This window comes from Anser cygnoides, chromosome 5 (genome assembly GCF_040182565.1).
Source record: "Anser cygnoides isolate HZ-2024a breed goose chromosome 5, Taihu_goose_T2T_genome, whole genome shotgun sequence".
Lineage (NCBI taxonomy): Eukaryota > Metazoa > Chordata > Aves > Anseriformes > Anatidae > Anser > Anser cygnoides.
The window spans coordinates 41538152-41564428 of record NC_089877.1 but is presented as its reverse complement, the minus strand read 5'-3'; the positions used below and the strand labels follow the sequence as shown (position 1 = coordinate 41564428).

General features: G+C 35.6%; 1 protein-coding gene across 1 annotated transcript in view; it reads right to left on the bottom strand.

Moving 5' to 3' along the window:
* Nucleotides 1–11579: 11579 nt before the first annotated feature.
* TTC6 (tetratricopeptide repeat domain 6) overlaps nucleotides 11580–26277 on the bottom strand; it is a 64357-nt gene continuing 49659 nt past the window's right edge. The window contains exons 27-32 of the mRNA XM_013185720.3: nucleotides 23985–24058; nucleotides 21901–22111; nucleotides 20195–20347; nucleotides 19827–19997; nucleotides 16585–16810; nucleotides 11580–15159 (exon numbers count right to left, since the gene is read on the bottom strand). Of these exons, the coding sequence (XP_013041174.3) occupies nucleotides 14987–15159; nucleotides 16585–16810; nucleotides 19827–19997; nucleotides 20195–20347; nucleotides 21901–22111; nucleotides 23985–24058 (1008 nt within the window). The 3' untranslated portion in view covers nucleotides 11580–14986. The remainder of the gene's footprint in view (nucleotides 15160–16584; nucleotides 16811–19826; nucleotides 19998–20194; nucleotides 20348–21900; nucleotides 22112–23984; nucleotides 24059–26277) is intronic.

The following is a 26277-nucleotide window of genomic DNA, read 5'->3' as shown; positions in this document are numbered from 1 at the left end:
CTCACACAGTTTCATAGGTACTTATACTGCCTCTAATAACATAGCTTCACCCTGTTTTAAATATTTATCCGGTTCCTGTGACTGTCATGGGGTCATGACTGCTGGCTTCTGCTGGAGTGGGAGCCTTCTGTGGGGGCTCTCTGAAGCACCAGGCAGTGACTAGGGCTCTCCGTCCCAAAGAGCACTGCTCTGCACTCTCCTTGGCTGTGGGCAGGTCCATTGGGCACTGGGGGCTCTGCATGCAGACACCATGGACCAGCAGGAAAAAAAACATGAGATGTCAGGAAGGGAAAATAGTTGCCACATGCATTTCACACAGCCTGCACAGGACTTGGCAGTCTGTGTTTACAGAGGGAAAGAAAATGCAAGTGAGACCCACAGCTCAATCCAGCAACCCTCTGGATCCTGTTAAAAACAAGGCATGGTACAAAGAAAGGCTTCTCTCCCTTGTTTTCTGTTTTCTCTTTGTTTGCTTGTTTCCAGGAAGAGTGATTCTCCAGGTCACTGCCATGCTGTAATTTGCTCAGAGTATTTGAATGTGCTTGCAATCACTGCTCTGTTTAGTAGATTGAAAAAGAAGTGAAAAAGACTGGTGATTGGGGGAGGAGGAGAACCACTCTCAAAGCTTGCAGATATTTTATAAATCATTCCAATTTTTGATTCTCTCTGGCTAAAATACATTCAAGATCTGTGTGAGAATAGAAATTAAGAAATGATCAGCTACAGAAAACCTTAACTACAAAATATGCCATAACAACTTTGTGAAATTTTAAAGGAAGGAAGCCCACATTTCAAGGGATGCCTATTCCATTGTATCTACTTACAACACCTGAAAACTTGGAAGATTTGGAAGAATACTGCATTCAGCTTCCAAAGACGAAATTTCCTATTGTACAGCACACAAATAACACATTTACTGAATTGCACATAAAACTGCAATTCCCCACAATTCTTTTTGTTCTCTGTAAAGGTAGAGACTCGCACATGGAAAGGCTGGAAATAAGAAAATGCAAGACTATGAATCAGTAATGTTCCAGGCACTGTTCATGGCAGATGTATTAAATACTAAGGACTCCAATTTCCACCTAATTAGTGCACTAGTGGATTTCCCCAAATCCTCACTAATATGGAAGAAGCTGCCAGGTAATACAACAAGCTTAATGAAAAACAGAAATTAGCTTCAGAAAGAATTTTTGCTACATCTCATGGCATAAGCATAAGGAATCAAAACAACCCCCCCTCCCCGCCCCCAAAAAAAAGGAAACAAACAAACAAACAAACAAACAACACCGATAACAACATAAACCCTGAAAATTCAGTGAAAGAAAGAGTAGAAGAGTAGACAAATGCTTTGGTAAATTCATTCGTTCTGAAGCATTCTAAGGTTTTGTATGCCTGACCTTTTTGAGTCATCCAGACAAATTTACACTTTCAAGAAACTTCCAGTCTACTCTGTTGTAGATCTGTCATTACATTGAAAATCACTCCCTCAAGTTAGTGGAATTATCCGAGAACATAGGAGTTAATCTTATGTATTTCAAAAAGTTAATCAGGTATCATAAGAGTAATATCTTAATCTTCTGTGAAAGTCATTCACCAAATAAACAGTGACATGTACGCACAAATAAGCAGGATTTAAGAATGGGTATGGAAATTCTGAAAGCACGTTTGTTTTTTCTATTATATAGACATTGAATCTTAAATAGTCTCTACTGAAATGATTGTCAGACAATGTTCTCATAAACTTCAGAAAAACAGACTTGATTTATGTAATTATGTTAAACATCCAAATGACAATTGTCATGCTATGTTATTTGATTAGTTATTTTGCAGTGAACAACCTAAAATAAGCTTATTATCTGGTATTGTTTCTGTTCCCAGTCTTTTTACAATTATGCATGAACATTCATAGTTCCTTGAGAAAATTAACACAGCAAATGAAAACATTTATAAAAATTGCAGTAGAGGTACTGTGGGCATAAATTTTCATGCTAGTGGTTGTGGATAGTCAGACCATACAGAAATGGTAATATTGTATAACTACAATGAAGTGAAAAGCAAACACTGAAAAGAATGGCAGAGACGAAGTTAAATAACTTTGATAACAACCCCAGCATCCAGTGTCTGCACCCAATTTACTAAAGGAAGTAAAATCCCCAGTGATCACCAAGCACCACTGATTCTGCCCCTCACAAAGTCTATAGCATCTAAAAGGAACCTGTCAGCTTTGAACAGCTATCCAGGGCAAGCACTATTCACTCATTAAAATTAATGTCTCCTAAATGGCTTTGAAAACCTTACCCTTGACAATCACTTTACAGAATGCATAAAATACATAGACCTGCACATAAAAATGATAATGCCTTATTTTATTCTACAGGAAAGGTTAAAATCTGACCTCTCATATAACATAACATCATTTACAAAACTGTTATTTGATTAAAGGACTACTTAACATTGTCTGTGTCCAATTTAGTGGCAGAAGCAGAGCTGATCCCAGGTACTTTGTGCAGACTCATGCGCCACACTCACACAGTGCCAGGAAGCACAGTGTGGGAGGGTCTGCATGAGGTGGCCGAGGCCAGCTGGTATTTCTAAAATCAGCTCTGCTATCTCTCAGACAGTGGTTTCCAAAGCCTTTGGTTCTTTATCCTGCCCCCTCACAACTCCAGGTCCAAGAGCTTACCAAAGCACGTGTCATCACATGTGCAAGGATCCAGCTTGTGTTTGTTACTTCTGCCTTCACGCTTCTCTCAGAGTGCTGAGGAGCAGGGAACAAGGAGATACTTGATATGACCATACAGCAGTCATCCTATAACTATCACAGCTTACATTGCACTGGATTTGAACCAAGCTGCTGGGACAGGAGCACTATAGGACTTTGTGTTTGTTTGAGTTAAGTGGGGACTTGAGTTGGCCATGTGTACTTGCTCCAGCCCCACTAATGCTCTCCTCAGTAAATCCACACCTGGTCTTACAAAAATATTTATATTCACTCTGTCTGTCTGCATCAGTTACTTGTTTACAAAAGCTGAATGCGTTATTTCTGTGTTAGAAATCTTACTAAATTATGGCACAAAAAATGAGGTGCAAACACCAGCCTTCAGTGCAACCCACAGCATGCAGTAACATTGGTCTTCTTTGCAATCATCATTTATGAATGTAATGACTTAGACTTTCATTAATTTCAAGAAAACTATCTTGCACTGAAGAAATGAAAGCTATGTAAATACTCTAAATTGTTCTTTGCCAAATCTTAATCAAATCTTAATACTAACTGCAACTGAAATAATGCATGCAAAATTCAATCAAGAGGGAAAACAACCATGCTATATTCTGAAGCATTTTTTCTAATGTTCATAAATAAAAATATTTTCATCACTATAAAAATACAATGTGTTTATCTAAACTCTATTAGTTTGTTTTCACACCCCATAGATATTTCTCCCTATGAAGTAAGATTCTTACTGTTTTAATTGTTCCTGTCGCTGTCTTTTTTTTTTTTTTTTCCCAGATAAACTCATTTATGATATTTCTTTCCTACTCACTGCAGTTACTTGTCCTTGTTAGCTTGGAGCTTGAGCTTATGCTTGCATCTGAAGACAACCATCTACATCAAAAGCCCAGAGAACTAAAACATGAGGATGAGAGGGAAAAAAAGAAGGAGCTTTCTCAAACTTCACACAAGGTTTTACTTTAATTTCTTTCTTTCACCACAGCAATGTTCTGCTCCAGAGGAAAAATTAAATAAGTAAAATAAAATAAAATAAATCACACAGAAAAACACAAGCAGTAAAAACTTGTAATTCTAAATATTGCTAATAGATTTTAGACATAAATCAAAGCCCTCAAAATCATTCAGAAAACAGTCAGGAAGACTAAAACATTTATTGCTGATTGGGAATATGGCACAAGAAAAAACTCAGGTTTGGATGAAATTTTCCAAAGAGAATAGTCCCACATTGATTGAGATAAGATCTATACTTTTTGTTTTTATGGAAAATAAAATTAATCTTAAAGCTTTCTACAGTTCAGAGAAGAAATCTAAGCCCTCTTTAGAACCAATATTCCAAACGAAATTTCACTTTTGGTAGATTAAGACTTTCTTTTAAACTAATTAAAATGTTATTAACTCATTTATATTCCTTTCAATTTTTTTCATAAAGTAAAATATAACTTCTCAAATCAGAAAATAACTGTTTCAATGCAAAGTCAAAGCATTCTGTTCTGTAAACATCAAAATAGAAAGGAAACTGAATGTTTTATTTTGCTGGGCTTCTGTCTAAACAAGAATTCAGTGACATGGGCATGCTTCCACTAAATATCTGAGTTTAACAAAAACAACATTTTTAATAGAAAAACCTTCTGTGAAAATTTTCTGATTAACACTAATCACATTGTATTTCAGCAAAAGTTAAATTAGCAATCAGCTACATAACAGATTTTCAGATTTATATGGACACCTAAACATGCAGATAGTGCCCAACTAGAATATTTTACAGTACCTAAATGTGTATATACATTACTTTTGAAAGTGAAAATTAATTAACTAATCCATTCAATGACTTTTGAAAAATTATTTTAAATTAATTATTATTATCTCATTTTCACAGGGACTTGATCTGTCCTTTTTCCCTTCTTTCTCAGAGAACATGCAGAAAATTCTCATTTTAAGCTCCACAGTTTAATTTTTTAATTATATTTCATTTAAAGAAAATTTGTTTTGGGAAATCCTGGCAACTGTGTTCCAGAACAGAAGGCAGGAAAGCTTCACCATTCATGTTGGACTGCATTTTGTCATTCCTACTTGACAATACAGAGTCACAGCAGTCACAGGACTAATGGATCATTAGGGAATGGTTGGGATATCAGCACAGTTGGCTCTGCTCTACTGCTGGCTTCCTTGTGTGTTCTAAACAAGTAATCCATCTGTTGTTATTTTCCAAAAGTTTGGGGAGGAACTAATAACCAGAGCTAGGGAGCTGCCGTTGCCATGAACCCCCTGGCTGGACTGAGCTGGCTGCTCTACAACTTGTCTTCATTCCTGGCAACTGACCGAAAATACTGCCAGCATTTCTAGAATAGCCAGCTCTGCTCATCTATCCAGGTCTAGTTCCCATTTCTGCAATATTTGAGAAGACCTCAATAATTTTGAATGCTGTAAGAGGATGTTATTTTACACAAAAAATTTGCCATGGCATAATGAATAGCAGAGAAATCACCACAGGACAAAAAAGATGGGGAAAGAGAAAGAGTGTGTGTAGGTATTCATTATAGTCAAGTTTCAGGAAGAAGTAGCCACCTGCATCTAGACAGGCATGATTACCTCACTGACCTGTATATCTCAGAACATAAGCATTGTATGTGCCACTAAATGTTGTCTTCCTCTCCATTCTGCTGGTCTGCCTAGCCCCACCATTCAGAGTTTGCAATCCTGTTCCAGTCAAATTGATACTTATTAATATCCTCATCAGCCATCATAACCCAACATTTCTGCACAGAGCCTGCACAATCTCATCAAAGGTATGTTACCACTTCCTCAAGTTGACATTCCACTTGTGTTTTTTCCTTTGCATTCCCTTGCCTTTCCCAATATAAGTGCTCCAGGGCCACCAGCAAATGGAACAAGTCCTGAGTAATCTGTGTCCCCCTTCTGTTTGGGGCAGAACCTTTAGATTACTGTGCCATGCCATGCCAAGCCATGCCGGAAGTGCTTTAGTTTACTGAGCTGATGAGATAAGAGCATGTCTGCCGATGGCCAGGAATGGACAGATATTCTCCCAGAATACACTCTAAAATGTTTCAGAGAAGTCTAAGAGAAGTGCTAAGGGCTCAGGATTTCAAGTGCCTGTCCAGAGCTGTGATTCCATTATGAATGCAACTACATCATTATGTCTCAATATTGTGGACTTTCACACTCCCAAAACCCAGATAACTGGGTTATCTGCAAAAGTATCTAGAAAAGAGAGCAAAAAACAGAGTCTGCAGTTTGCCAGACATGGTGAGGTATGACTTGGGTGTTAAAAGCTGGCAATACCACAGTAACCACTAGAAGCAAGCAAGTGCTACATCATCACCTGGGATGTCTGCAATGCTGCACACCACAGCCCCATCCCTGACTTTCTGCAGTCACCTCCAGCCCTATCTTAGCACACCAGCTACACAAGGAGTTGCAGCCCGTTTAAGCCTTTAGAAAATAATTACCTGCTGTGCTCTACAACATCTGCAGCAAAGGATAGCCTCTTCTGATCAGAAATAGGGCTATTAGGATCCCTTTGCACAGACACAGAACTTTTACAAAAACCTCTGCAAAGCCGTGAAAGCAAGAACCCCATACTGAGACGGAGAGCAACAGCTGAAAAAAAGTTGATTGCATAAATACAGCACACATTGCTTGGCATGATTAATTTGATGTGGGATTTATATCTCCACAAAAACAATCCTCTGTCTCCTACCCATTTCTTATTCACCTGTCCTGATTACTTTATACATATATATATGTACCAGAAGTTTCACATTTATATTTTTAAAACTGACAATTTGCAGTGTCCCTTGATACAGAAATATACACTATTGCTTAATGAGATTAAGAAAGACAGCAAGTTCACAGCAATGCTAGAAAATAAAATATACTTTCTCCCTGTGTGTTCGTGAAAACAACCAGGAGGGAAGGCTGGCATGTTAGATAATGCGATTATTAGAAAAGAGGGTAATGGTTCTTGAACTAATTAGCTACCTATTGATACTACTTTAACATATTTGTTCCACTTGATACTCAGCTTAGTAACTAACAAGCTAGGCTTCAATGACGAAGGTTTTCTTTCTTTACTCCATGGCTTCTGAATTGCTCTAATCAGAGTTAAAGTACTATTTGGAAAGCCTTTATGTAAGTAATTTTCACTTTCTCTTTAAGGCAACTAGTTATTTAAAGACTAGTGTATGTATTCCTCACTAAATCGCAATTATAGTTGATAACTGCATAGATAAACTTTTCAGACTCATCAGCATGTAAATTAGGGCCAATGAAAAAGGTTACTAACAAATACAAATAACATACTATTCTCACTTTTTAAGTAAGTACAAACGGTGTCTTAGCTGTGCTTTTTGAACTCTGCCCTGATGGAGACTGGCTATGAAGACTATGCAGACTCCTACAGACCTAGTTAATATTCCACTATTCCACAGTTCCGTGAGAATAGGACAATGGCAAGCCATGGAAGAGTGCATTACAAGTTTCATTTTGCAAACAAGAAATTAGAATTTATCTCACAATGAGTAAACCAGTCAGAAAGCCCAGAGTTAAATACACAGACCTGACCTTAGTAGAATTTCTCATCAAGCTTTATATGGAAAAAACACTGATATGAAGTCTGGGAAAACGCAGATAGAGGAAAATCATCAAAAATGGCTCAGTAAGTAGAGATATGGGTGAGGGCCATATAGAATAACTCCAACGTTCATTGTCATCTGCCATTTGGGGGGAAAGGGTATCACTAAGAGCAGCAGAACCCTGTTCTGCCATGCCCAAGATACGTTTTTCATCCATTTATATAGGTATCAGACTTTTCTTTCTAGAAGTAATACAGGAAACATCCAGCTAATAAAGGATTTAAACTTAGTACATGATGAGCTCTTCTACGCCACACTGGTGTGATTGGGGAAGCTACTCTCAAGTAAAACAGCATATGCATTTCCAGTGCATGTATTGCATTGAGAACTTTGCATATTATCTTCACATGAGAACAACATTAATAAACACTATGCTTAAGAGACCACTAAATGTAGTTGCACACACTACTTGATAAAGCCATTTTGCACAACATAAAGTTGTTTGCATGCTATAAATTTATATTTTAGGAGTTGTAAATAAGCTATTTGCGACACTGCATCACTGTCAGTCAGGTCAGAAAAACCTGATAAATATCACTGTTTTATTCCAATGAAAGGTCAAATCAGACCACTCTAGTTTCCATAAACATGGGAAAAGGTAACAGCAAGGGAGCATTTGTCATTCTTCTGTAACTTGTAGATTTGACTTAAAACATAGTGAAGCTCCTGCTTTTCACTGAATTTAATGAATTCTGAATCAGGCTTTTAATGGTCATTGTATGTATGTGTGTATCTAATTGCAAAGCAATATGAGACTGCAATTCAATTAACAGTCACCCAGTAAAGAAACCAAGCTTGCAACTCCGAAAATGCCCAATGCCAACTTTCCTTTTATTAAAGTTGAAAAACACTTGCTCTGGAAGGTCACAACCTCTGGTTGCTACTCTAAGCTTGTTTGTTTGTTTTCTCTCAGGGAGAAAGCACTTTGCCTTTTCCACTTGCCACCTCAAACAAAACGTTGTGTCCATGGGGGAAAAAAAAGGCCACCACTTTTTTTTTTTTTTTTTTAGCTTTTCTCTTTGAATTCCAACAGAGAACAATGATAAGCCTTTTCCCTTTGCAAGAAAAAGATTTTACTGACTAGGTATAGTGAACAAAAAGAAATATGCTGTAAAATGTAACTGCTGGGAGCAGTTAAAAGGTTCCACACAGTTTGCCTCCCTTTTCTGAATACTCCATTTTGTAGAAAAATACGTCAAAGCCAGGAGAGAAAAAATGAGCACATGAAAGGAGTTGTTATTCAAGGCTTGTTCTGCTTATTAACTGCGTTACTGTGTGTGCATGCACACATATAGCCACATGTACAGTTGTGCATGTGTTCAAATATTTATATGTTTCCATTATAATGTTCAAGTTCTAAACCAGTTATATATTACTTCAGCCCTCTTGAGGTAGAATAATCTCAGTTATTGTTTTATTGTTAAATAATTGTGCATAACATATCAAAAAGGAAGTGAGAACAATACTGTTAATTAGGCAAGAGACCTAGAATATACCAACACAGAGTAATCCCTCCTCAGAAAAGGGAGCTGCAGCTGTAGTTGATCTATCAGGCAATGAAGTTCTCCCACTTCAGATTGCAGGCTGCCATCTGCTGGTGCTCTTACTCAAATTCATAGTTTGTAAATCCTCAGAAAAAGGTTACTTGAAATATTGTCTTTTTCTTTCTTTTTTCTTTTTTTTTTTTTTTCCCCACACACACTGATTTTTCACAAGCATATTTATTCTGGTATATTCTTTTCCCTGATACCTCACGAAATTGCTCAGGCTGCATGTATATATATTGCAATTCAAGGTTTGGTTCACCACCAACTCAAATACAAATTAAATTTGTGTCCACACAAGCTCATGCTCAAGCATTGGTTTGAGATTAAAGACATAACAAGTAGCTCAAGCTAAAGTAAATTTTATCTATGTATTTTACAAAGGTGGAAAACTTGGAGACATGGGAAAATCAGACTATATTTGTTATTTACACTTTGTAAAATAGACTGCTAAATTTGAGCACATTACCGCTCTCTCAAAGGCTACTCATCTCACTGCCACTAACTGGGACATTCTCTATGCAACTAGATAATTATACTGGAGATAGACTGCTTCAATTTAAAAGGTTTTCTGACTGGAATATTAAAATAAGTTAGATTTAGTCCAATAAATCTAAAGCCTAATCAATAACTTTAGACAAAAGTTGACAGCAAAACATACAAAAAACAAACAAACAAACAAAAAACTTCCCCAAATACAAATACCATGAAGACTGACCATGAAGTAGTCAAGTTTAAAATCTTTGGTGTTAGGAGGAAAACTGCCGCCAAAACTTCAACCCTGGGTATGGGGAGAGCAGGCTTCAGGAGGCTCAGGGAACTAGTTAGTTCCTCCTCTTAGGAGGACTGGAACAGGCAATTCTAAAATGTTGGAGGCAGGTGGGACAGAAAGTCAGCTTGGCTGAGCAGAGGTCTTCTTCTAGAGTTTAGAAGTGAAAGTGCAGAAGAAAGTGTATGGCCACTCGAAGTGAGGTTGGGCAACATAGGAGGACTACAGAGATGTTGTTTGCCATTGTAGGGATAAAATTTATGCAGCCAAGGCTCAATTAGAGTTGAAGCTGGCCAGTACAGTATGTATAGGACAATAAAAAATTGCTGTTTGTTTGTTTGTTTTTTAATATGTTAACAACAAAAGGAGGACCAGAGAAAGTATTGGTCTGTTTCCTGATGAGGATGATCACCTCACAAATACGGACATAGACATAGCAGAGACATTTAATACCTTCTTCACTTCTGTCTTCAACACCAAGGATGGTCTCTGGGACCGCTGGAGTCCTGAGCTGGAGGACTGTGAATGCAGTAATGATAAACTCCCAGCCAATCCTGAACTTGTATGGGATTTGCTGCTCCATCTGGATGCACAGAAGTCTATGGGGCCCAATGCGGTTCATCCCAGGGTGCTCTGAGAGCTGGCTGATGTCATCGTGAAGTGCCTCTCAATTATTTTTCAACAGTCTTGGGAATCTGGAGAAGTTCTTGTCAACTGGAAGCTGGCAAATATTGTTCCAATTTTCAAGGACAAGAAAGAAGACCCCGGTAACTACAGGCCTGTCAGTCTCACTTCAGTGCCTGGTAAAATTATAGGGATTATTCTTGGAGTTATTGAACACCTGAAAGACAATGCAGTCATTGGTCAAAGCCAGCGCAGGTTCACAAGGGGGCAGTCTTGTTTAACTAACAATTTCCTTTTATGACAAGGTCACCCACCTAGTTGACTAAGGGAAGCCAGTTATGTAATCTTTTTGGATTTCAGTAAAGCTTTCAATATGGAGAGCATCCTTCTGGACAAAATGTCCATTCTACAGATAAATACATATTTGTATTTGTATATGAATGAACAATTTGGTGATGGGTTGTGCTCGGGGTACATCGGTTTACATCAGGCTGGCAGCCAGTCACTGCTGAGGTTCCCCATGGCTCTATTTTAGGGCTTCTTCAATGTTTTCAGAAATGACATGGATGCAGGACCTGAAGGCATACTAAGTTTGCAGATGACACTAAATTGGGAGGAGCTGTTGACTCCATCAAGGGTAGAGAGTCCTTGCAGAGAGTTCTTAACGAATTAGAGAGCTGGACTATCAGCAACAACATAAAGTTTAGTGAGAGTAAGTGCTGGAGTCTGCAGCTGGGAAGGGACAACCCTGGATATACATACGGACTGGGGGACAAGAAGCTGCAGAGCAGCCCTGCAGAAAGGGATCTGAGGGTTTTGGTTGAATGTATTCTCTGCTAATCAAACACTTATCTGTTTTCCAATAATATATTTATTATCAGTATTTTAAAGAATGAGAAATAAAACAGGTGATTCAGTCCTTTAGGTGAATAGGGCTATGTTTGCATAATAAAGTTCTGTTTCAGTTATAAAATTAAGTTCTTTATCCTACTGTATTATAACAGTTAAACATTACTATAAAATTTAATTATTTTAGATGGAATCGGGACTGAGAAAACATTTTGTTTTGTTTTGTTCTATAAATCTGTAAATCTTCCTTGACCAGCGCTCATAAGAATACATCTGTTCTTCTGCCCTCCTTTTTCAATAAACTGAGCTATGTTTCTACTAACATAATGAACAAATAATGATCAAAGCAATATCAAGTTTTCTTGAAATTGTATTTCTTATTTGGAACAATTACCAGTAAAGATAAAACTTGTATATAGATTTTTCATTTTGTCCATGGAAAGACATAAATGGGAACACAGAAGTCACAGGTAAACTAGTTTAGTAAACTAGATTTCAGTGGGGTTACAAGTAGTGCAAGTCTTAACAACAAAGTGTAACACTGACAAATGTGATATGATAACAACAGAGATGTTCCACTGCTGATGTATTTTGCCTTTCTAGACACAAGTCTTCTCAGCAGCAATTTCCAAACAAATGCAGCCGGGGTTTCTTAGTAAGTCTGTTTTATTAAACTACAGCCTATAAAATTGATTTTTTAGAAAAAGAATAAAAGAAAATACAGAAAAAATTAAGCTCCATTAAAGAGATTTTAAATACTGAAAGAACTAATACCACTGTATAACAAGGGACAAGAGCTTCTCTTAAAGTGATTTTGTGAAGCAAAAATTTTCATAATACCAATTATGAAAATTTTCTGGATCTATAATTAACAATGGAAGAAATCTCAGAGTTTAACAACCCTACCATACTGGGCTGAACAAAGTTCAGGCTGCAATAAACCCATAATAATCCTGTTCAGCCTGTAAAATACAATTGTAATGTAGTGGAACTGTGATTCTTAAAGTCACTAATGACCTTATCAATCTATTTTACTAAAAAGACATGAAAGAAGTGCTACTATACAAAATATTTCCACTAACTTTTAAAAAGCTTTAGAAAATATAAAATTTCTCTTGAGAAAGAAAATTTGAAAGACAGATTTCAAGAAAAAAAGGAGCTGGTAATCTATTTTTCAAATAGAGCAGTAAATTTTGATCATGCAACTTGAAATTTACAAGTTACATTATGGAAATAAATTCTTCGTCCATTTCACTTTTTCAGAAGCATCTAATATGCTCCCTGAATTGCAAATTGTGGTGCTAGATGATAAAATTGGAAATTCAGTGGGCCACCACCCACATCCTAGCATTGTGTAGCGGATGAAAAATTCGTAAATGACAATAGCCCATGTCATTTACGTCAAGTCACTCTACCAATAGCAAGTCATAACTGACTGTGTTTCATTTCAGGTTTTAAATGTGAAGATAAAAGTCTTATAAATGTTCATTTCTGTTTGATATTCAAGATGTGCTAAGCTAAAAAACAAACAAACAAAAAAAAAAACACTATAGTGAGTACTGCAAGAAAAGGATCCAAGGGAAAGGTTTGGCCTCTTTTCATTCTGATTTAACTTTGATGATGCTCTATACATGATGAGGGTATCACTATCTCACAACCCATCAGCAGGTAATTCATAAGGAGGTCAAAGAAAGGAAAAGGCCACAGAATCATGAATAATTTAACAATTTCATCAATAAACAATTCTTCAGATAATAAAAAGCACTGAAAGAACCATGTGGAGAAAGAGAAAGGGGAAAAAAAATGTATTTGCCTCACACTGACACCATCGTTCAAGCAAACTTTGAATTTGTGCACATACGGGATATTAGGTAAATAATTCCCCAATTTGCATCAACTACCATGATAGTCATGCATGGAAATATAGCCACTTGTAAATTTATACTTATATATTTTATTTTCGATCATCCTATGGTCACATATTTTAACTTAATTTCAAGAAAAACTGTTATTCCAAATAGATTTCCAGTAACACACTAATGTATACAATAATACGATATAGTGAATGCTATGACATAATATTCTATATGTTTTCATCTATGATAATACTAGGCAAAAACATCCTACATTACCCAGAGATATTTTAATTTAGTGCTTATATCTATAAACTCTGTTTTTTAAACATCAGAGATACTAATCATGAATAAAGAAATTAAAAGCAATGTTTTGTAAACTTTTTCTACCCTTTATGCATTTTGACTACGATTCATCTATTCCAGACAACCATTGCATTTGCTAGATCTGTCACCATCCTAGATATTAAACAGCTAGATAAGAGAACAATCAAGGAGAGTAGGGATATAGTCAAATGCTTTTCTCCATCAACTTATCTTAGTTGTGATACTCTGAATTTCCTTTCAATGGTAATTTTTTTTCCAGCCCAAATATCATAAGTGTGACAAGCATAGGATTTTTTATAATGTAATGTGATATTACGAATGAAAAAAATTAGCAGAACATAGCTAAACTTCTAGTCACTCTCTATCACATTGACTAAACATTCACCATATAGGTTTGCAAGAACAGGGACTATACAGAAATAGAGTATATCATTGTTTTAAGTACTCAGAGTAAATAAAACACAATTATTTCAGTTACAAAGTTAAACCAACCTATATGATTATTCTTTAATGTTCCTTTAATAGTAATTAGATTATTTACTTTGAATCTATTCTGGATTATTCTCTATCTACAAATTATTGCACATACAGGGGATTAGGCAATTACAGGCACATACCAGTATGCGTTAGGTCTATTGTTTGGTGAAGTTCCCCCTCCCCTTTTCCTCTGCTCTTCCTTACCTGCCAAGAAGTAAATTGGCATTTTATATCTAAATCTAAACTAAAAATACACTTATAATTTCCATATCTCTGGGATTGGGCATTAAAGAACCATTTGTGTCTTTAAAAATCTTCTCACCATCTGAATCCACAGTACTGTTTGCATTCTGAATGAGACCTTAAGATTCCTTCTTTTCTCTTTTCTGAGACAAAGACATCTCTTTTGCTTCATCCTTTTGCTGTCTTCACCATGTTATACCAGACTTGGAGGGTTTAGTTTAGCAGCTGGGTAGGGTAGGGACTGACAGTTTTTAAATTTTGTTCACGCTGATTCACACTTCAATATCCATGTTTAGATGAGAGCCTATTCTTAAGCTCACTCTCACAATTTAGAACAAAAAAAATATGATCTATTACTTATGCATTTTTACATGCCTCTTCAAGCTGACAGTGTAACATATTTAAGTGGAAGCAAATGACCTCAATTTTTTGCTCTCAGAATGAATCACCTTCTCAAATTTCAGTTCCTGGAGTAGTTTTCATGCTCTGTAACGTGTACCTTGCACAATGTCTAGTGTGAGTGGCAGGGAACTGAAAAGAGATAAGGTAGAATGTGAGGTCTAGTGAGCAGTCACAGGCATTTGGTAGCCATCTTAGAAGGTTTGGTAGCCAAACGCTCCAGTCGTCATCTGGCCAGGGAGTTGTCTCTCTTCTCATTCTGTCACCAGTACGATTGAAGCCTCTTGCTTATAACTACTACTTCTCTGTTCTTCATTTACTGTACAACACAGTTCTCTCTTTAACAAATAAAGAACAATCTATAACTCATAAATATTAAATGCAGCATTCTATTCTTGTAAGTCCAGCTAGTTTGGGATTGAATCAAGGTAATTATATTATTTAGGAAAATAAAATGTGTGTAAAACATATAAAAATAAAGATATATTTCTTTGCATGTTGGACTTCTTTAATTAGAAGTCTGAGAAATCTGTAAATAGAACTGATGTATTTTCATACGCAATCTGTTCTTGTATGCTGATTGCTTGTTTGTAGTCTTCTACAGCTTCTTTATTGAAACCCAATTTAGCACGAATATCAGCTCTAAGTCTATACATCAAGGCGTCATTAGGATGAATTACCAATGCTGTAAAAACAAGAAATAGACTATTAGGCTTTTTTTTTTTTTTTCTTTTTTTACACATTGCCACATAATTATAAAGAGAAGCATGGTCCCAAAGTTGTTGTCAGTGTTCTAATTTTTCTCCAAACATGCTTTCACAAGAGAAAAGCATTACTTATATACTAATTACCTACGTACATTACCTGTACTAATTTTACATGAAAAGGTAGGCAACTTTGTTATACTATTTATTCTTCAGATTTTTTTTTCTTTTTTGATGCCATTTATGCATCCCATTTCAATTCTGCCCCATCAGCAGAAACTATGCTTTCCTCTATAACATGAGGAAAATCTCAGTAAAAAAACCTACCACCATCCATGGTGGACATGGCAAGGTACCAAATACGTTTCTTAATTCCTCCATTATGTAAAAAAGGATTTATATAATTGCTGGAAAGCTTAATCTGATGTTTTATAATTCTGTTTTAGAGAGAAAGTTAGTTGAAAAGCAATCATCTCAGTGGTTCAGTCAATTTTCATTATCTTATAGCATGAAAATAATACTCATGAAACCCAATATGCAATTATTATATTAATCATGAAAACAAAGATTATTTTGACAAATCTCAAAAAGTAAAAGTAAACTAATTTAAAAAAAATCTAAAAAGTTAATTTTTCTGGAAAGATCACTACCTGTGCAATCAAATGTCTAATCAAAGTCATATTACTAAGTTTTGTTCTACAAAATTAATACAAACTAAACATAGCGTTAGTTCCTGGGAGAAAAAGTTGTCTGTGTATCCATAGTTGCTGTATCTTGTGTTAGCAGCAAGGACAACAGAAGCAAAAAACATAGCTCAGCTGTTTTAAATCTGAACAAACAGTTTGTATTTTACTAGGATCAAGACAAGAGTTTGATTCGGCTCCTCTTATCCATGAACCATGTCTATTCCCAGTACAAAAGCTTAAGCCAGCAAATACTATTTTAAAACTTCTTCTACAATGAGCATACACATTTTATTTCTTGCTTATATATGAAATAAGCTACATGAATGCCATTTTCATAGCACCTAGACTTCTCAATACACACATACACAAATTAAATTTTTCAAGACTTGGTAAGTATTGTATTTTCTCACAACTTCTTGCCACAATTTCATTTAGAATGGGGCTCTGTTCAGCTAATATGACACATTATATGAAACAGTTTTTCTTCTAATCTACATATTTTTAGTTCTAAGAATGAAAAAAAAAAGACTGGAATTAATTAGTATGTTACTTTAACTTCCCCTTTTTAATCACATCATAATACCTTATCAAACTAGCTAGAAAAATACGCTAGCAAAAATACACACATACTTGCTGAATTGTGAAATAAAACCAGATAATTTATCATCATAATTGCTAGTATGGTTCCAAATGGCAACCATAGCAGGTAATTAAGATTACCTGTTGAAATGTCTTTCTCAGCTTGTTCATATTGCTTTAATCCATTATAGAAATTTGCCCTGTTAAAATAAACTGCTGCAGAGAATGGACAGAGGCAAACTGCCTTCTCAAAGTCTTCTCTTGCTTCTTCGAAATTTTTTAATATTGTATTTGTAATAGCACGATTCATAATAGCAGATTCATTTCTTGGCTCAAGCTTTAATACCTTGGAATAATAGCAATAGGCCTAAAAAAGATATGAATTGGAAATAAAAAACACTGTTAAAATTTGAGGAATATTTACTCATGCTGTTTAACATTCTTTGTGCATAGTAAAGCACCCCTATGCTTATTCACAGCATTCATTTTTGCTGGGATAGAGTTAATTTTTCTTCATAGTAGCTCATACAGTGCTATGTTTTGGATTTGTGACCAAAACTCTGTTAACAACACACCAACATTTTAGCTATTGCTGAACAGTATGTACACAGCATCAAGGCCTTTTCTGTTTCTCACGCTGACCTGCCAGTAAGTAGGCTGGGGATACACAAAAAGCTGGGAGGTGACACAGCCAGAACAGCTGACCCCAGCTAATCAAAGGGGTCCAGACCTTACATCATCAAGCTCAAACAACAAAAAGCTACAGAAAAGGAGGAAGACATTTGAAGTTATTGTGTCTGTCTTCCCAAGTAACCATTATGCATGATGAAGTCCTGCTTTTCTGAAAATGGTTAAACATCTGCCAATGGGAAGTATTGAATGAATTCTTTATTTTGCATTGCATGTATACACAGCCTTTGCTTTACCTATTAAACTGTTTTTATCTCAATTCACAAGTTTTCTCACTTTTACCCTTTCAATTCTCTTCTCCATTCCACTTCAGGGGGACTGAACGAATGTCTATGTAGGGTTTAGCTGCCTACCGGGGTTGACCCACAACATCCACAAATGGGTTAGTAACCACACAGACAGACTTTTGAAAAAAAAAGAATACCTGTTTATGCTGAATTGTAATTATAGCACAGAAGAAATGAGCTATGCACTGAGGTCAATTTGAATTAACATAGAAAGTGATTTTTAATGCGACACCTATTCTTGAACTTCTTTCTCCATAACCAAACATCTTCTGGAAGATAGCGTAAAGAATCACAGATTTTTTTTCATAGGAAAGAGGAAGAATAGACTGCACAAGACCACTCATAGATGAATGATACCAGATGCAGTAAAAAGAAAAAAAAAAGAGAGAGAGAGATTACATGATCACAGCAGAATCTACATGCAGAGCACTGATCTTGGAGTCTTAAGAATGTATGACCCAAGTCTAACTTATGCTCAAGAGCAACAAGGAATTTAACTCAAAGAAACAAACAAGAACATTAAATTGTTTTCTTACATCATCTATTTCTTGTGCTGTATGAAGTACAATCTCAGTTTAAAACTATATGCCAAGCCTGTACTGTACATGATGAATTCCTCATTATGTGAACTGCAAGCTAAAGTGTTTACAGATGCAATTCTAGGAGAGGATTAATTAAAGTAGACAAAACATGCTGAAGCATCCATACCGGTTCTGTATTTCTACAGCTGCTGGACCATAAAGTTCCAATCAAATAAAAGGCTGAGCCTGTGTCCATGAAGTGTGACAGGAAGCCAAAGGAAAAATCAGTGTGGGGGCGTTCTAACAGAGAGAAAAATAAATGGTCCTTGCCTTCAAGCAGATTTCAAATTCTCTCACAAAAGGAGTTTCAGAATCCAACTCTTCTGTATTTGAAGATGCATATTGTATTTAAGCAGAAGTAGGTGATTTAAAACCCTGAAGTTACTGTGGTAACAGGTAGAAGATCTGACTTCTTGATTAAAGTCCATCAGCATGAGATTCTTTTCATTTTCCTTCTAATGGTGCTATAGTGAATCCAGGAAACTTATTTAATGTATGGGAATTAGGGTTGGTGAAGCTTACTTAACGTCAGTGAAATTTTAGTACCACAATTCTTTACAAACTTTTGTGATTTGTATCCTAGCTGTCATAAATGTTAGTTCATTCATATCTGTTAAAGAAGAGTTCTCAACATCTTAATATCACTGTTACAGCATAGGACAGCTGTCAAAGTAGGAGCTCTAGGACCCTAATGAACATCACCATCACTGCTGCTCTGATGTTTGCATGTGTGCTAACTAGTTCTTCTGCTTCAGCTCCCAGTAACTTAATTGTCTGGTATCAACTTGATCCCACCAGCCCCTTTCAATAAAGTGTTCTTCTTTATGAATCAAGCAACCTCACTTAGAAAACAAAAAATTGCAGTCACAGCTTTCTGCATTCTACTCATTGACATGCTTCAAGAACTACACAATACTGCCTATTTGCCTCTTCTGTTCCACTGAGCAGATTTTTCCCATCCAGAGACCTCATCTAGATAGAGTGATCTCCTGACGTTCAGTGCTTTCCAGTGGCCAAGTTTTGACTACCAGTTTTTAACATGTATACATATAACGTGTATACACAGTTCAGTAACATGGGGAATGGTGCAGCTGCTATCTTAGCTTGGTCATTTAAATTATTATGATATTTATGTAAAGCTGCTCAAGATCTCAAGATACACTTTTGGCTAAGCCATTGGGCAGCTAGGTGAAACTCAAGAAGAAAATGTACTCATATGTGCGATGTTAAATCTACTGTTGGATTGTTATATATGAAAGAACAAAGCAAGAGAGTAATATCTGAGTATTTCGAGAGATCTTGCTTTCTTGAGCAAAAGTGACAGCTGAGGAGAGCACACTTGTATCTCACTTTCACTGCTCTCTCTTATAAGAAGAGTGATAATTGTGTCTAACATTTAGCATAAGTTTCATAGAGACAGATACCAGAGTATTTAGCAAATTTAAATAAACTTATTTGCATGTTACAGAAGGCTTTTCCATCATCACAGGAAACAGTCACATATCAGCTGTAACAATGGCGTTTTATTAATGTATACTGATTTCATGTGAATCACAAAGCAAGAAGCACCTTTCTGGGGTTGTGAGTTTGGGTGATCATATATTCATATCTTCACATATATATTCACATATTCAATGCTAAAATATATAATAGTATGGCAATTACTTATTATTGATTGCTACAGATTAATCTCCCATTAAAAGACCAGGAAATTCAGTGTAAGAAAGTTTAAGTGCATTCAGACAGATTTGTACCAACAGTATTTATTCGAGTTAAGGAAAAAAAAGTATTCTGAAGAGAGCATAAAGACAGACTGAAGACTTACCTGTGAAAACTGATGATTATGGAAGTAAATATTTGCTGCACTGAAGTAAGCTAATGCATAGTTGGGGTCAACAGAAATTGCTTGTTGATAGTCCTTCATGGCACAGGATAGATACCCCATTAACTGATTGATGACACCCCGATTTGTTAGAAGTGGAGCAGTGGTAGTGACCTGAAAGGAAATGCCAGATGCATTCTTATCCATGGAAAATCCACATTTATACAGTAATTTATTCTGTTTTTAAATGATACATTTCTTTTTAAAATTTTATTTTAAAATTCACCTTCTGGCAATTGTTCTTGTACAGTAGTGACTGGTTTCATAAAACCAGTTTAATTTTAGTAAAATCACTTTAAGCTAAGACCTACCTTTAATGCAGCATTTATATCCTGAAATGCAGCAAAATTTTCACCCATCTGAAGACAGACCGAAGCTCGTCCATCATATGCAGCATAGCACTTTGGATCAATAATAATGGCAACTGTAAACTGGTTCCAAGCTCTCTGAAGCTTTCCATGGGCCTAAAATGAATTGCAGTATGTGCACAATAAGAAACTTAGGAAATTTCAGAAAAAATACAACCTACTATTGACCCGATTACAGCAGAAAATGGAAGAATGCTTTTACTTACAAATGCAGTTAACTAAATTACAGAAAAAAAAAGACTTCAAATATCTTGTAGGCAACACTCATTGTTTTTACAGCAATTCAATCTATCAGCCACAACTGTTTTAATTGCAAGTATTATCTTTTCTATATCATAGATTCACGGAATGTTTGAAGTTGGAAGGGATCTCTGAAAATCACCTAGACCAACCCCCTTTTGAAAGCAGGGTCGCCCATGACCATGTCCAGTTGGATTTTGAACTTCTCCAAAGATGAAGACTCAACAACATCTATGTGTAATCAGTTCCAATGTTTGATCATGCTCACAGTAAAAAATAAATAAATAAATAAATAAATACTAAAAACTTTTCTAATTTTTAAGTGGATTTTCCTTTATTTCAATTAGTGCCTCCTGTCTTATCACTGAGCACCATTAAGAAAAGCCTGGCTCCGTTTTCTTTGTGTTCCTCCATTAAGTATTTATACACATTGATAAAATCCCCCCCTTACATTTTCAGCTCTTACTGTGGCAAAGTGTAAACATTTTATCTAGTATGCAGATTGATTAAGCAACGGTGAAAGACTAAACATCCAAATCAAAATACTTCTCCACTTGTGTGTATGTTTAAGCCCCAAAGGTACAATCAGGGTAAAGAAAAGGTACCTAGTGAGATTTAGACCTCACAGAAATTAAGCACCTGCCAGTATGTGAACATTCTGGGTTGCCTCCTGCAACATGAGATGTCCAATTTCTACATGTCTTATTCCTACCTGCTCACCAACTTAGTCCTTCCTGTGCAAATAGACCTGACACAGGCCACTGACATTAGTTTCTCATATACATATACATTGGCAAAAAATAATTCCCAGCAAGATTCTTGACAATTCAAGACATTTCAGACAATTGGATATAATAAATCACAGTAAGTAAATCAGAGGAATTAGAGAAGAAGAAAAACTGTCAAGTCATATCTTATATCCTTTTGCTAATACAGAAGTACATTTTATGTAGTTAAGCATTTTTCAGTGATCATTACATATAAGTCATTTTTCCAAAGGATTTTAGTAGACTTTCTAACACTATTTTGGATAACTGGAACATATAAGATTGTTTTAAATTGATTTTTTTTTTAATATATATATACATTTAATATTTTGGCCACTTTTACATCTGTAAACGGCTTATACACACAGAACATGTACATTCGTAATGTTCCTTTATCAGATGCAAATAAAAGACAAGGTTACTTGTTATGTCATTAATTGAGAGTATATCTGCAACAAGTTTCAGTACAAATGTGAAAAGAAAATAATGGTCTATCCATTTACCTAAAAACAAAAAACACACTAAGACATGTCTTAGTATATGGATTGTTTTACATTTTGCATTATAAAAATATATGCATACAGTATTAACTTTATTTTGTTTGATTAACCGTAGTATTGACAATGAATTTTGGTGCATTACCTGCAAGTTGTATCCTAAGCAAATTCTGGCTTTCGTACATACTGGATTCAAGTGAATTGCTTTCAGGAAATCTTTCTGCGCTAGTTTAAGACCAGCCTCGTGTCCATTTTCCATGTAAGAATTTCCTCGTCCAATATAGGCATCCACAGAAATGGGTTCTAGTTTGAGAACCTGGTTAAATGATCTCACAGCTTCTTCAAATTCATTAAGTCTAAAAATAGAGCTACTAGTGAATATTTGCTCTGTTTACTGTTTAAAAAATTATAAACAAGATCCTCTATCCCATAATGCCTCCAGAACATAGTTGAATTCTGACTGAAAGGGACACTTTTTTTTTTCTTAAGTTTGGTTTCTATATGTGCTCCCTGATGGTTATTGTAACAGTGAATGAAGATAGTCAAACTTCAGTTTAAATTCCTTGGCCTGAGGAAGAAAGCAGCAAAACTCTCATTTAACTTCTGGTGGCCAAAGATTTCACCTTTTCACCATTTGTACTTGTCAGATTCTAATATAGACTTTATTGGAGTCATTCATGCTGTCCAAATGTCATGACCAAACATGTTTTTTGGCAATCTCCTCAGGCACATCTGTTTCAGCCATAAATCATCTGCCTCTAATACAAGCCTTCTCTCTGTTTCTACTCATACCAGTTCTTGAACTTATCCAAGCTATGTTACACTTGCAGGGTAAAAAGGCTGATATTCAGGCTACTAAGGACAGACCATTCTGGTCAAAGAGTAGGCCAAATGTGGAATTCCATTCTTAGATAAAATCTGATGCATGTGCAGTATACTGAGTGTAAACAGAATACCTGAAATACATCAATGATTGCTAATAAATGCCTTTACATACAAAGCAAAAATTTCAGCATGTCAAAGTACAAACTCATTTTACCAAGACAATACTGAAAGGTAAGAGATTTTTTGACTGTAAGCTACCTGTTTTGAATCCACCTGAATACAGCCTGATTTCTTTACCAAAGGAGGAAAGATTATAGATTAATCTAACAAATAATTTTAAGGGTTGTAAATCAAATGTTTTTTTCAAGCAAAACACGTGTTGCAAAACAAATTAGGGCTTCATCCCAATCCTGTTAATAGTAACCCAAATGCATTTAAAACAGGTTGTACTAGCTCAGTTTTACAATTACCAGTAACTCCTTTTGACAGGTAAATATAGACATGAACACAAAAATCTTATACCCAGTTCTTAGAAGCAGGACTCGACATTACTGTGCTAGTTCTACATCATTCAGACATTGTGAAAGTTGGAGCCAGTTGTGCTTTAACTACAAGCATGGTAACACAAGAAGTTGTGATGCTAGAATCCTGAATATATCCACTTCTAAGCTGCCTCATCAGAAATTTATATTTTGGATTGATACATAACAGCATAACTTTATAAAAAAAATAGATTAGACTAGACTAATAGATAGAGAGATCTATTAAAATTCCATTTTTACCACAGGTTATGATTGTGTGAAATGGGAGCTAATGACTCCAAGTGTCACTATGATGAGTACACTAAAAATACTAATGCACATCTTATTTCTTCCAACTCATATCTGTTTTAACAGATATACTTTAATCTTTCAAAATAAATCTCATCTTGATGAAACAACACTTTAGAACTTCAAAATAAAAAATTCAGTCAAGACCGACAACTGAGGTTTTTGCCTTACTTTAAAGGACAAGGTGCCAATTTAAACAGAAGTCACATACTGACTAATTCTGAACAAACCAACACATCTTACAGCTACTTCACATTCCATCTAAGGGTGTGGAATAACTTCTTCTTAACGTTTCTCTTTCATAATTCTTTGTTCTTCAGTCCTTCTCTTGATTCAGTTTTATCATCCTAGTATTTCCTTCTGATGCTGCCGTGAACACACGGTTGCTTGATACCACAAGGTTTTAATATCAGTTATTTCAGGTTTTTTTTTTTTTTTTTTTTTTTTTCCCGCATTCCTCTTTACCACTTTCTCCTCCCCTGGTTCTCAGTTTGCTCAAAATAAAAGGGGGTATAGGCATATAGAGTTCAGGAATTAATTTTTCTACTCTGCATCAAACAAAACTACCTCTTACCTATGATAACAGATTCCAATAGCTTGAAAGATCTTGCTATCGTCTGGACTAAGCAATGCTGCTTCTTTAAAGTCCTGAAATGAACAGACATTACACAATGCAAAATTTACACTGTTTCACTTCACCTAAAACTGTGATTTTAGCTATGCAACTTTATGCTTCTATAGGAAAAGGGAGATAACTCTTCACAAAGAAGGTATATTTTCAAAAGGGCTACAGATGTATTTAACTGTTTTCATGCTTCATGTGACAGACTTTGATAGAATAAAATCTCTAAAGTTATGTGGTATCATAGTGCTTCTCACAAAATTTGAGGTAACATTTCCAGAAAAAAAAAAAAAACACAACTATTTAGAAAGTTTCTATTTTAATAGAAACAACATCTTATTAAATACATATATATATATTGAAAATAAATTTTGTTATATGCAATTTCAATAGAACTCATCCAGTAATAAAATTATTTATTTTTATTACTTTTAAAGACAGAGCAAACCAAACTTGTATTTGCATTACAAGACTCTATTCACAATGTTCTAATGAAAGACATGCTAGGATTTTTATAATAAATCACTTTTTCAGAGCTTTTAATTTTTCTTTTTTACTAAAATTCAGAACATTGTCAAAATGCTTGTGGTTTTGTTTATGTGGTTCAACTGTAAAGTACACTTGATTTTAAAATTAAATACAGTCATTTCAATTATGATGTAAGGAAGTGCTTTAGGCCTTCTTCACAGGAAAACAATCAGTACGCAGTAGGAGTGGTTTAGCTGATTCCACTGAATCACAACTCAGAAAGCGTTTTCTATATGTTCAGATTTTAAAAATAAAAAACATGGAAGATTTTAGTACTGTTGGAGGTACGAAAGTGGCAAAATACTTTCATAATACTTTCATGATGTGCAGATGTGTGTATATATATATATATATCAGTATTTTATTAAAATAAAACCTCTCCTTCTGTAAACACACGACATAAAATTACAGATTTGCTTCTAAAAAACTACTGAGAGGCACTGTTCCAATCCACTAAAGCCTTTCAATGAATTTCCAGGGAAACTAATGTGATTCTTCGTATGTGCAGTTTGAAGTATACACCCTGCTCTATGCATGAAGCACAGCAAAAGCAGGATCAAATTTCCAAGGACCAGGTTTAGTTTACTTAAACCAAATATGCTACCCTCACAGGTCACCTCACACTTCACAGAATCAACTGGAAAAAAAACAGACACCTCTATACAACAATTCAGATCTTATACAGACTGAACTGTAACCTTTCCTCTTCCTCCCAGTGTACCCAGTTCAGGAATACAGTCACTTTGAGTAGAGATTAAATAACTACACGTTATTTCAGCAAGCAGTATACATGTATTACACATACTTGCAATAAAACATTAACAGAATAGATACACGAGGAGGTCTCTAGCACATTTATGATTTTTTTTTCTTAAATTAGCTATTGCATAATTTTGTGTCTGTTGTTCAATTACTATTTTGTAAATTTGTCTTAACTATTGTCCTGGTTTTGGCTGGGATAAAGTTAATTTTCTTCCTAGTAGCTGGTATGGTGTGGTATTTTGGGTTTAGGATGAGAATGCTGATGACACAGGATGGTTTAGTTGTTGCAGAGCAGTGCTCGCTCAGAGCCAAGGACTTTCCAGCCTCTTACTGGTAGCATCCTGCCAGCGGACAGGCTGGGGGTTCACCAGGAGCTGGGAGGGGACAGAGCCAGGACAGCTGACCCAGACTGGCCACAGTGATGAGCAATAAAACTCAAAAAAAGGGGGGGAGTGTCTGGGTATCGGTCGGCAGGTGGTAAGCAATTGCATTGTCCATCATTTGTTTTGTACATTCTTATCATTATCTTTTTTCCCCCCTTTCCTTTTTTTATCCTATTGAATTGTCTTTATCTCAAACAATAAGCTTTACCTTTTTTCTGTTTCTATACCCCATCCCACTCTGAGGCAGTCAGCAAATGGCTGTGTGGTAATTAGCTGTCTGCCAGGTTAAACCACATCTATAATCCATTCAAATTATGTGTTTGCTCAGCCTGCTGGTTCTGTCCCATTTCACAGTCTCCTTTCACTGGCCTTACATACCAGTTTGTACCACGTCAGTATCTTTTCTGAACTATTCTGATCAATTGCATCTTAAAGCACAAGAGAACAATAATGCAATCTTCCTATTTAACTTACTTCTACACAAGTTCTACAAACTGTAAATACTTCCAGTAGGACATTTATGGGTTACTGAAATGGGATTCATAATCATTCTTCAATTTATATTTACTCAA